We start from the raw sequence: 12,033 nt of genomic DNA on the forward strand, positions 1-12,033 counted from the left end.
AACAACAAGTAATGACCACAGGGTGCAAGATCAGATGGTTGACTTAACTGCTGAGTAACAAAATTAGGCTAAAAGTTAGATCTAGTCTGCCCAGAGGCAACATGACAAATTAGATTCATCCACTCCCCATATTTGTATTAATGTTCTTTTGTATTAGTGAACAGATTATAAAAGAAGGCTTTGCCTCAAGGCATGGTTTTTTGGCACTGAACTAATTTTCAAGCCGAGGTTCTTCCCTAAGGGCATGATAAGATCCTCCCTCCTTTGCAGTCCCAGATCCTCTCCTCAGCAAAGGTTTACCTGTGAGCAGTTCTTAACACTTTGGAGCTTTAAAAACCTACAAATTTCTTTCTATAAAGCTAAAACGTATACTCTTGAGATGTGTTTTAATAACAATGAAATATTTAGTCAGTATTTTTCTAAGATTATTCTGTTTCACTGTCAATATTAAAAAAAATAATAATTAAAATCAGCTCTCTGGGACAGGCTCTGTAAACTCAACCCAGCTCCCCTTCTTGGCTGGCAGTCAGTAGTAAGAATTGCTGACAATGCAACTGATAGTGCAATGGCTGCAGTTCATAGCCCCTCAGTCTTGCGGCCCTGTGAGCCCTTGATGTCTGTCATAAGTGTTTGTGTTTCCTGCACGAGGCCTCACTTTGCAGACACAGCTGTGTGGCATCCCTCTGACCTGGGAGGGAGCTGTGAATCAAGAATGCATTTCTTTTTCCTCTGAAGATGAAAGACTTTTAAAATTAATTGCATGACATTATGGCTTGTCTGTGTTGTCAGCTTTGATTTTGCTGTGACAAAATGATGGCCGTTCCCTGTCAGAGAGAGTGATGCCGTGGCTGTTAGCACTGCACTCATCAAGTGGCAGCAGCGAGGAAAGCATCACTGCGATCTCCATGGAAAGCAGTTTCACGGAGTGGGATGCCAAGGGTGAGGCGAGCGCAGATGTTACACTCACACAGGGGAGCCGACCTGGCCACCACTCACTGCAGCTGGTGTTGGCTAAGCCATACCACCCACAACCCTGTACCAGGTATCCAGCTTCCTGACTGCATCCCCGGAATCAGTCCAAACTGCTGAGGGTGATACTCTCCAGAGGTGTTATTTTGAGCATTCAGAGCTAAATGCACAATCACTAGAACTAAAATCAGAGCTCTTAAAAGAACAGCTCTGCAGCTGCCTTTGCAGGGCTTGATGAAGCCAGCGGGAGCAGAAGCAGACGGAGAAAACCAACCCCTTTTCCCTTTAGAGGGCAGTGGTGTTCATCGTACAACAGCCACATTTCTAAGGAGGTAAATCCCTTATTGATAACAACTGGGTCAGCAGCAGCAAAGCAGAAGCAAGTAATAGGGACCAGCACTGAAGCAGTGCTGCTGGTTGCACTGCACCGTATAGAACAGCATCTCACTCTGATATACTTTCTGTAATGCTCTGTGCAGAGGCTCATTAATTTCCCCTCATTTTCATGCACAGTAATCAGACAAGTAATTACGGTTCCACTGAGAGGCTTCCTTTCTCCCACCACACCATGAGCGCAGTCCAGGGTGAAGGGCTCCCTACCATCAACATTTGCCAGATTACAGCTTCTCTTTGAGCCAGATGAGCCCTTCCTGTGAGATTTATGCCAAACCTGTTCAGAGAGCCAAAGAAGAGATGATTTCAAAGGCAGTACTGTACCTTTTCATGGGTTTGGGTGAGGCCTCCCGCTCCAGGTTGGAGGACGCGTGCTTCACGTGCATGGCGTTGTAGGAGGTGTGGGTGTACTCGTTTTCATCACTGTAGTCGGGACCAAGTAACGTTCGAGCCCATGTGCCCATGTCGTAGGGAGGAAGAGTCCCCCCGAATTCGGAGGGCAGGCATTCAGGGTGTATTAGCTGGTGAAGACTGTTCAGGTTGTTACCATGAAGAAAGATCTTTAACAAATAAAAGAAAGTTCAAAGTCATCATCGATTCCTTACTTCATTAAGCACAATAATAGCAGCACTAATGAGGTGTGGAGTGTCATTAGTGGACACTGCAGTTTCAGGTGGGAATTTCTAAAGCCCTCAGTGGATGAGGAGGTGGGTATTAGCTTTGGGGTGGGCAGCTGAAGAGTTACCCTGGCACTATAAACACTTCTGAAAACTCCGATTGCCTTGCTTTTAGCGCATGACACTTTCAATTTCTTAAGTGCCAGATCAGGAGAAGTGGAAGTCAGGAGTTATGACTGATTATCGCTACTGTAAGAGGTTAGAGAAGTGAGAAGAAAAGGGTGACAACAGAGCTTACTGAAAGTAGATGTGAAGAGTAGGTCTTCAGCATCTGAGAGGGTAACCAGCTCTGCACTCCAGGACTGACATTTCCCGGGGGTGTACCAGGCTGTGTTGCCACTTTGCGCTGCTTCAGAGCCATCTGTCTCTCTAATCCCTCTTTGCTTTCAGGCTGGTTCTATCCTTGTCCTGCCTAGTCAGACATAACTCAGGGTGGGCTCTGGGGCCTCCTGAGGGATGATCCAGTCATTGATTGATAGACTGCAGAGAACAAATGGCTAAGATGACTGCCAGACCACAATTCACATGGGTTTCAGTGGAGAAGGTCTGCCTCTTCTGCAGTATCAGAAAACAGCCTTCAGACACGGGCATTTTTTTGTGGAAACATGTGAGTTACCACCATGTGAAAACAGTCAAGTTCCTGAAGGAATGAAATAGGAATTTTTACTCCAACAAAAAGAGTTGAGCTGAAGTTTCCTTCACTTGCAAGTAACTTCAGCCAGACCTGATAATCCCTCCACATTGATGATTCTCTTCTATCCCTGGGCATGTCCCAGTAAAATGTATCCACACTTTGTTAGTGACAACGGGTTTCCGGTCCCTAGCAGAGTTATTGATTTATTCCAGACCATTGAAAACCCTAAGGTTTAAAAACAGCAGCAATTCTCTGAGGCCATATGCAAAATGCAGACAGAAAAAGAAGAGAGCAGGCAGCTACTCGGTTACTCCAGGTCTGCAGCTTCCTATCCACCCTCCATCACCCGACCCCCATCTAATTACCCTTTTCCTTGTCTTGTCTTTGAGAAACGGTTTGATTAGCGTGTACAGGGCATGGATGTACCAGGGCTGATTGACAAAATGGACTCCTCCAAAACGTGCAGGAAAGCTGTCCTATAGAAAGAAAGAAAGGCAGTTAAGAGTCGCAGTGCTTTACTCCGGCAGTCAATAGGATGAAAGTCAGAGGAAGAATCTGCCTCTTTCCATCTGCAGACGAGCACTGGGCTTGCTGGGAGGGGGCAGAAGAAAAATAGAAAGAAAAAAACCCAACAAAAACAAAAACAGACGCCTGGAAACGCTTGTATCAGTTTCCTCTGTTGGCAGAGGCAGTCCCTTCGCCCCTCCACACGCTGATGCATCAGTTGCCGATGAGATGCCTATGATTTAGAGTCGAGTCTCTAACCACTTAGCATGAACATTTTTTAACTCCATCAGGGCATCTGACTGGGCTGGCCTGGGAAGTGAGAGGGGGTTGATAAGCACCGCTCCCTCGAGGGGAAGCTTTCTAATTTCTCATTGTGCAGTGCAAGGCAAGCCCCCAGTTCCCACGCACATCGCTGCTCAGCGCTCACCTTTTCACCCTTCGGCCTCCTGCCTCCCCCTGCTAAAATCATCATTACAATGGCTGACCTTTCGGGGTGAGCAAGCAGCTTATTACAGGGAGGGGGATGGGTGGGAAATGCTGATGAGTGAAGGTGTAGGGAGAACGCACCACGACAGCACCATGGAAACTGCTGGAGCCGCGCTCGCTCTCGCTGCCAGGGTGAGCTCAAACACCCTCGGCATTAGTATGCATGTAACGTCCTGCTGGCGAGGTGTTCGCTGTAGCATCCTACCCCCGCTCCACCAGCCTGGCATGCTTCATAGGAGGTTGCTGGCATGTCTTTAAAGGTTATTGTATATTGTGAAGGGTATTTTGTACCACGATCTTATCTAACAAATGTCAGTCAGGGAAGACCCTAGAATTTTTTTGCATTGCATAAATAATGGGACAACTGCTGCTCCTGTGTGCAAATACGCTTCCAGGGAGAGGAGAGAGGCCCATCTCTCCACTGTGAAAGGAGATTCTGATGAAGCTGTTCTCATCCTGTGTGTGCTCCTAACCCCTACAGCTCAGCATGTAAAGCAGAACATAATCAGGTCTCTTCCTTCAGGGCTTTGGCTCTGGGATGCAGGTAGGTTCCTTCCCCCCACAATTAGCACAGTGTGTCCTGGGGTTTTCTCCCGCTCTCCTCTGGAGCATCAGAGATTGAGCACAGCTGATGAGAGTACAGGGTGGATTTGTGAGATGATATGAAAAATCCTCTTATACACCTGCTTGGTAGAGCTTCTGTACTGCTTCAAGGTCAGTTTTTTCCCCAGGTTAGCATTACGTATGCATCCACCACCTCCTGTCATGCAGTGCAGATCAGCAGGACTCTCCATGCTTTTTAGCACTGGCCATGGATTGCCATGGCAGTCATCCTAAATGATACTCAGGTAATGTTTGTGAGCAGCCACAGGCATTAAGTAATACCTTTTTCTTTTGCTGTACAGTATTTTGCTATACAGCTGCTTCCAACTCGGGTCAGTTGACCTGAAATCATTACAAGTCTCAATATTAGATGTTCTGTGAAAGACTATTGGGTAATCAGGCCATCCTGAAGGAGGACAAGCAGTGCAACATCACAAGTGATCCCATTTTAAATTCTAGTAACTTGTGAATTGAGCTTTTAAGACCCCACCTTGTCTGGGGTCCTCACGTAAGAATGGTGTGAACCTGTTAGAGCAAGTCCAGAAAATAATGACAAAGATGATCAGAGGATCAGAGCACCTCTCCTACAAAGACAGGCTGAGAGAGCTAGGTAAAGAGGGGTTGAGAGGACAGATTTAGAGTAGACGTTAGGAAGAAATTCCTTCCTCAGAGGGTAGTGAAGCACTGGAACATGTTGCTCAGAAAAATTGTGGATGCCCCATCCTTGGAAGTGTTCAAGGTCAGGTTTGGTAGGGTCCTGAGCAACCTGATCTAGTGAATGGCATCCCTGCCCATGACCAGGAGGATTGGAACAAGATGACCTTTAAGGTTGTTTCCAACCCAAGCCTTTCTATGATTCTGTTTTATGATTCTACGATTTTTTTAAGGATGTTCTGTTGAGGTGTTCATTTGTAATAAAGATGACTGTATTTCCACTGCTATTGGAATATTCATTAGAATTTAGGGATGCATCTCTGACTGAGATAAATTACTGCAGTGCTGCAAGTTGTAGTGACTTCAGTTGGAATGAGCCAAGAAACAGCTGCAGAGAATCCGAGCCCACCTAGAAAAAACATGGCCTGACAGAAGTATGAAGTGAAGTCCAAAGTGATTTTCTACCGTGTGATAACCTAAAATTGTGTTTTAGAGCAGATCAGAGCCATAAAATGGCCATCTCATGTAAAATTCACATATTTGGGTGCCTTTCTCGCACATGGGAATGAAAATTTTAAGATTTGAAACTTTTCACAGATTATTCTAAAAAAATCTTAAGACAAAATGGAATGTTCCCTGTTTACCTTTGTTTATTTATTTATTTATTTCACAGAATCACATAATCACAGAATATGTTGAGTTGGAAGGGACCCACAAAGATCATTGAGTCCAACTGGATCCTTACAAATCTCTAGGGCCTGATAAGATTCATCTCAGAATCCTCTGAGAGCTGGCTGATGTCACTGCAAACCTCTCTCAATGGTTTTTGAGCAGTCTTGGGAATCCGGAAACGTCCCAGTTGACTGGAAGCTGGTGAACATTGTCCTACTTTTTAAGAAGGGCTAGAGGGAGGACCCCAGAAACTACAGGCCTGTCAGTCTCACTTCAACGCCTGGGAAAGTTATGAAGAAGATTATTCTGGGAAGTACTGAAAAACATCTGAAAAGACAATGCAGTAATTGGTCAGCATGATTTCATGACAGGAAAGTCCTGCTTGTCAAACCTGATTTCCTTTTATGAAAAGGTAACCTGCCTAGTTGATCAAGGGAAGCCAGCTGATGTAATATTTTTGGATTTCAGTAAAGCTGTTGATACTGTCCCTCACAGGATCCTTCTGGACAAAATGTCCAGCACACAGCTGGATAAACACATCATGCAGTGGGTGAGCAATTGGCTCACAGTTCAAGCACAGGGGGTAACAGTGAATGGGGTAACATCAGACTGTCGCTAGTAGGGTCCTGCAGGGACCTCCATCTTAGGCCCTGTGCTCTTCAACACCTTCATAAAGGACTTGGACATAGGACTGGAAGGGACACTAAACAAATTTGCAAATGATACAAAACTTGGAGAAGCTGTTGACTCCCTCGAAGGCAGAGAAGCCCTGCAGAGAGACCTTGACAAATTAGAGGTCTGGGCAATACCAACCACAGGAAGTTCAACAAGGGAAAGTGCCGGATTATGGCCCTGGGATGGGACAACCCTGGAGGTATGTACAGACTGGGGAATAAGATGTTGGAAACAGACCTGAGTGTCCTGGTTGATGGCAAGTTGAATATGAGTCAGCAGTGCCCTGGTAGCCAGGAGGGCCAGCTGTGTCCTGGGGGGCATCAGGCAAAGCAGCGCCAGCCAGTCGAGGGAGGGGATTGTCCTGCTCTGCTCTGCACTGATGCGGCCTCACCCTGGATATTGTGTGCAGTTTTGGGTGACATCATATAAAAAAGACAATAAGCTATTAGAGAGTGTCCAAAGGAGGGCAACAAAGATGGCAAAGGGCCTTGAGTGGAACCCATATGAGGAGTGGCTGAGGTGACTTTTTGTTCAGCCTGGAGAAGAGGAGACTGAGGGGAGACATCATTGCAGTCTACAATTTCTTCATGAGGGGAAAAAGAGGCACAGACACCTATCTCTTCTATTTATTTCTCTATTTATTTATATGTTTCTTATTAATTCTGTGTCTGTCAAACTGGCTGCCATCTCACAAGTTGTATCTCTAAGGAAGAAGTTCTGCACACCTTTGCTCTTTGGGAGTAAATTGCCATAACTGTTTCCAGGCTGAACTGTAGCAGCACAGGTCAGTGTAGAAGACACAGTCTGAGTCTGAAGCACAAAACAGTAAATGAGAGATGGGAAGCAAACAAATAACTTTAAGACACAGAAATTTATACCGACCCGAAAAAGAAAATTGTTTTGCCTTCTCAGTGGAATGCACAAATTATATCAATCATAACCTTCGGTGAGAAATGTCATTTGGACTTCATTTCCAAGGGAGAACCTGTTTTTTTTTGAACATGTTGACCAGCCTTAACAATGCCATGTTACCCAGAAAGGTCTAAATACTGAGAACTACAGGAACCAACCAGAAGTTTAAACTGGCAGTCTGCCTATGGAAAAGGTCGACTATGGAGCAGGATGTACTTTCCTATATAGAAAATTAATATTATGTCCACTCAATACAGATTGTTGAGTCTATAAACTAGATTCTGTCTGATACATTTGTAGATTAAGTAGTACAGGAAAGCCCGTCATATAACAATTTTATTTAAAAGCAATTGCTTTCTTTTTGTTCTGAAAGTACATCCAAAAATGCACAAAGACCCTTGAAAAGGAAACATGATGGTCAGGAAAAATAACAAACACCAAGGAACATTTCTTTCTGTGTGTAAATTTCTGCCAGATTTTTTTCCTCACCCTATTAAGCACAATAAACTCAATTTGACCTTCATCCCTCAGTCCACCTGCATTTGTAAGGCTGTCAATTAGAGCAAGGACAAAGACAATTTTTTTTTTTTTTAAAGCAAAGAAATTTGATGTGGGAATCATCCAGACACTATCTGGAACTGCAACATACTAATTTTACACGAGTCCCTAATTAGAGCAGAGCTGTCTTGGAAAGAAAAGCTCCTGTCTGGAGGTCTGCCTTGTGCAGCTCCAGGAAGATGTATGAGACGTTTCCCACACCCCACTCAGTGTCTCTGATGCTTTCCCTGGGGCAAGGTGAAAGTAGCTGAAATTGATTTTCTGCTGGAGAGCTTTTGCTTTTAGGAATTCTCTTTTGATTTCTCATGACTTGTGATTCCTTGGGAAGGTGTATTTTATAATGAGGTACATTTTTTGGAGTCAGCTGTGAAATGGACTATGGGATCATGGAGCCTTTTCTTGACCTGATTCCTTGACAAAAATACCCAGTTCTGAGGATATATTAACATTTTATTTCAATGGTGTAAATGAAATATAGCACATATGAATTGGTCTAATTATTTTTGGGCACTTCTTCTTATCTGAAAACCAGGCTGGACATATTAGCATGTTGCTCAGTGGTGAAATTGCAGTGTGAATAAACACATCCAACCCAGTGCTAATCTAGCTAACTTGCTTTTCAGCAATAGCAGGGAATCATGGAATGGGTCAGGTTGGAAAGGACCACAGTGGGTCATCAGGTCCAAACTCCCTGCTCAAGCAGGGTCATCCCAGAGCACATGGCATGGAATTGCATCTGAACGGTTCTTAATGTCTCCAGTGAGGGAGACTCCACAACCTCTCTGGGCAGCCTGCTCCAGTGTGCGGTCACTTGAACAGTGAAGAAGTTCTTCCTCATATTCAGGTGGAACTTGCTGTACATCAGTTTCTACCCATTGCCTCTTGTTTGGAGAGCCTGACTCCATCCTCTTGGCACCTTCCCTTCAGATACTTACATACACTGATGAGGTCATCTCTTCTTGAGGCTAAACAGGCACAACTCCCTCAGCCTTTCCTTGTAAGAGAGATGCTCCAGTCCCTTAATCATATTTGTAGCTCTCCACTGGACCCACTCCAGGAGCTCTGTGTTTCTCACACTGATGACCCCAGAACTGGACACAGTGCTCCATATGCAGCCTCACCACAGCTGAGAAGGGTAGGACCACCTCCCTCGACCTGCTGGCAATGGTCTTCCTAATGCAACTCCGGATACCTTTGGCCCTCTTGGCCACGAGGGCACACTGCTGGCTCATGGACAGCTTGTTGTCCACCAGGACCTTGAGGTTCTTTGCAGAGCTGCTTTCCAGCAGGTCATCCCCCAGCCACTATTGGTGCCTGGGGTTACCCTTCCTTAGATGCAGGACCCTGCAGTTGCCTTTGTCGAATTTCAGACTGTTCCTCTCTGCCCATCATTCCAACCTGTTGAGATCCTTCTGAAGGGCTGCACAGCACTCCAGGGTATCAGCCACTCCTCCCAGCTTTGTGTCATCAGCAAATTTGCTGAGGAGGCATCTGCCGCTTCATCCAAGTCATTGATGAATAAGTTAAATTGAACCTTGGAGGACACTACTAGGGACAGACTTCCAACTCGACCCTCTGCCACTGATTATGACCCTCTGGGATCTGCCGTTCAGCCAGTTCTCAATCCAATTCACTGTCCGCTCATTCAATTCACACTTCAGTGAAAGGGCTCCAGATATTTTCTTGGGCAGCTGACTTACTCCAGAATCAGACCAGGCCTTTTTAATTGGGACCTGAAGTGAGCTAAAACAAGGAATATATCTAACCACGCTGCAGTGGCACCTTCCTGGAGCAGTGTAGGCAAGCCGAGAGAGAGAAAATTGTCCAAACACAGGGTTTGAGTTGATTGAATGAAACCAGTGTCACTGATGGGACTTTTGTCTAGTTTGTCTTTGTTTTATTTTGTATATTTGTTTCTTTACTGTTTTCAGTTATTCTCCCCCTTATCATCCCCAAAGAAGAGAAAGAAATGAACACTTGAGTGCCACAGTGGAGCTGCCAGAGGCACCCCAAATCCATACAGGTCTTAATATATCTTTTGTTTCAGATTGGAGAAGTGTCTCCAGCCTTGCAGGATAGAGCAAAATGTTACAGAGAACAGTGTTTCCCTTCTCTGCTCAGACCTCCCATGCAGGAAAATTTCTGAACTGAAATGAGTCTGGGAATGAAAGCTCTTGTTAAATAATGTTCCATTAAGTAGCTCACGAGTGATATCTATGAGATGATTGAGAAACAGTTTTTCTTTATTTCTGCCTGTTCTTGCCATCACAACATCTATTTCTTTTGGCATGAGTTTGCATGAGAAACCTTTTACTATGGTATTCTGGACTGCCTGAAAGCTAAAAATCAACATAATCTTCCATCATCTCCTCACACCAAAGTGTGTCAAGAAAGTAAAACAATGTTTGGAATACAAAAACTAATGAATCCAACCTCATGCTCAAGGTCATTCCTTTCAAACTGCATGAACTGGCATCATAGACCAAAGACCTGAGCTCAGTACCCATATTATAGTATAAGTTATATATATATATTATAGTATATTATAGGTTATAGAACACCTGAATTTTGAGACATAAGCATTTTTAAGGTGTTTTCATAACCTTTGCCCTTTGCAAATAGAAAAGAAAACATACCTTGCCATCCCATTGAACTGCAATCTCAACTACATTTGCCAGTTTATTGCAAATCCAAATATAATTCCCCTTGGAAGAAAATAATTTCCCTCAGATTTAGGAAGATATCAGTCATAAACAAAACTGTTTAAAGCAAAAGGTCATGTAAACTGACGATAAAAACAGCATCTTCATGCCTGTGCACTTATATAATCAGTCTCCATAGTGGATTAAAGCTCCCACAGACCGTATTAATAGTTCAGGAAGATTTTTATTAATAGTTCAGTCATAGTTTTTCCATGGAGAATATCCTTGAGTGTGTGATTTTAATGGATTGGTGCAATAAGGGAAGGAGGCTTTCCTTTCTCCACCTCTGCATCCAAATTCAGCCTCTGAAAGAGTGACAGTGGTTGAAAGTTGTTCCCTGATTTTATGACTTTGCCAGATATTGGTTGTTTCTATCAAAAACCTGTTCCTGAGCATGTTTAAATGGAATTCCATGTAACACCCTAGGTATGGACAGAGAGGGCTGTCAAATAGTGCCTGCTAGGAGAGAAGGCAAAGTGTTCCCCCATCACTACAGCTTCAGTTTCTAATTTTAATGCAGCTCCTACTAGCTGGATGTTTAGTTTGACAGGCGGCAGCGGGAGGCAGAGGCAGGACCGGGAGCCATGAGAACCCTGGGACTGGGCTGCTCCTGCACCTCTGCAAGTGTTCCCTGGGGCTGCAGGAGCCAAGGCTGCTCCCTCTCACCCTCTGCAGTGCCTGCTCTGATCCCAGGCACGTTCCCAATCTCCACCCTGACAAGTTACTCGTCTTTCTGTTATCTCTTTTTGGTCCCCTGTGTTTTTGAAGAGATGGGAATGCAAAATTAATGTTGCCGGTGGCAATGATTGCAAATCGTTTGCTTCTACCTTGGCATGCCCTCAGAGTACACAGGGCTTGGAAATAGCTGTAGAGTAGGGGAAAAGCATTAAAAAAAAAGACATTAGTGCTAGCAGTGCAGCAGTCCTGACCCGCTTGAATATGATCGTAAAAGAATTATTGCAATCGTGAGCAATTAATTGATTTTGGGTAAGTTGTGGCTGTAACTGCTCACACCAAAATGCTCTTTTTTTCTTTGAAGCACACGGTAGCAAAGGACTGGAGCAAAATCACAGGAAATCGTGAGTGCTTAGTTTATTTTTACATCACATGCCCACATATGTAGATGAGGATGCTCTTAAGTATTTCTACCAGAGAAGTAGAACTGAAAAATGAACATTGGGATGCATTCTCTTAAACATTTTCATTATGTTTGTTATCTCTTCTGCTACACTTGGTAACTTTTAAAATTCAGTCATTTGCAGTGGGTTTCTCCCAGTCATTATTACACACTATTGAGGTCCTACAGAGCATCTGTTCTTGGGTGTTGGCAGATGGCACCAATAAATCAGGTTATAGAACACAGATTTGCTCAGTAAACTTTGATTTGTCCTGATAGAATCATGCTGTCATGTCATCTGGTCTAACAAAATACTTGTAACCTTGGGGCAAAAAGGGGATTTCTTCACAACCTTTTTACGAGAAACCCTTTACTGAATCCACTCAGAATAATTTAGAAACAGAAAATTTCCCAGAAGCATTGACTCTTTTGGACTGACACCATACCCTAGTGCTACTTTTTTATTTGGCATGT

General features: G+C 44.2%; 1 protein-coding gene across 3 annotated transcripts in view; it reads right to left on the minus strand.

Annotated features, from left to right (window-relative positions):
• Positions 1-12,033, minus strand: part of CLVS1 (clavesin 1) — a 106,060-nt gene that overhangs the window by 17,721 nt on the left and 76,306 nt on the right. For all 3 annotated transcript variants that reach the window (XM_032695517.1, XM_032695507.1, XM_032695512.1), the window contains 2 exons: positions 3,039-3,149; positions 1,687-1,922 (listed from right to left, as the gene is read on the minus strand). In XM_032695517.1, the coding sequence (XP_032551408.1) occupies positions 1,687-1,922; positions 3,039-3,149 (347 nt within the window). The remainder of the gene's footprint in view (positions 1-1,686; positions 1,923-3,038; positions 3,150-12,033) is intronic.

This window comes from Chiroxiphia lanceolata, chromosome 1 (assembly GCF_009829145.1).
Source record: "Chiroxiphia lanceolata isolate bChiLan1 chromosome 1, bChiLan1.pri, whole genome shotgun sequence".
NCBI lineage: Eukaryota > Metazoa > Chordata > Aves > Passeriformes > Pipridae > Chiroxiphia > Chiroxiphia lanceolata.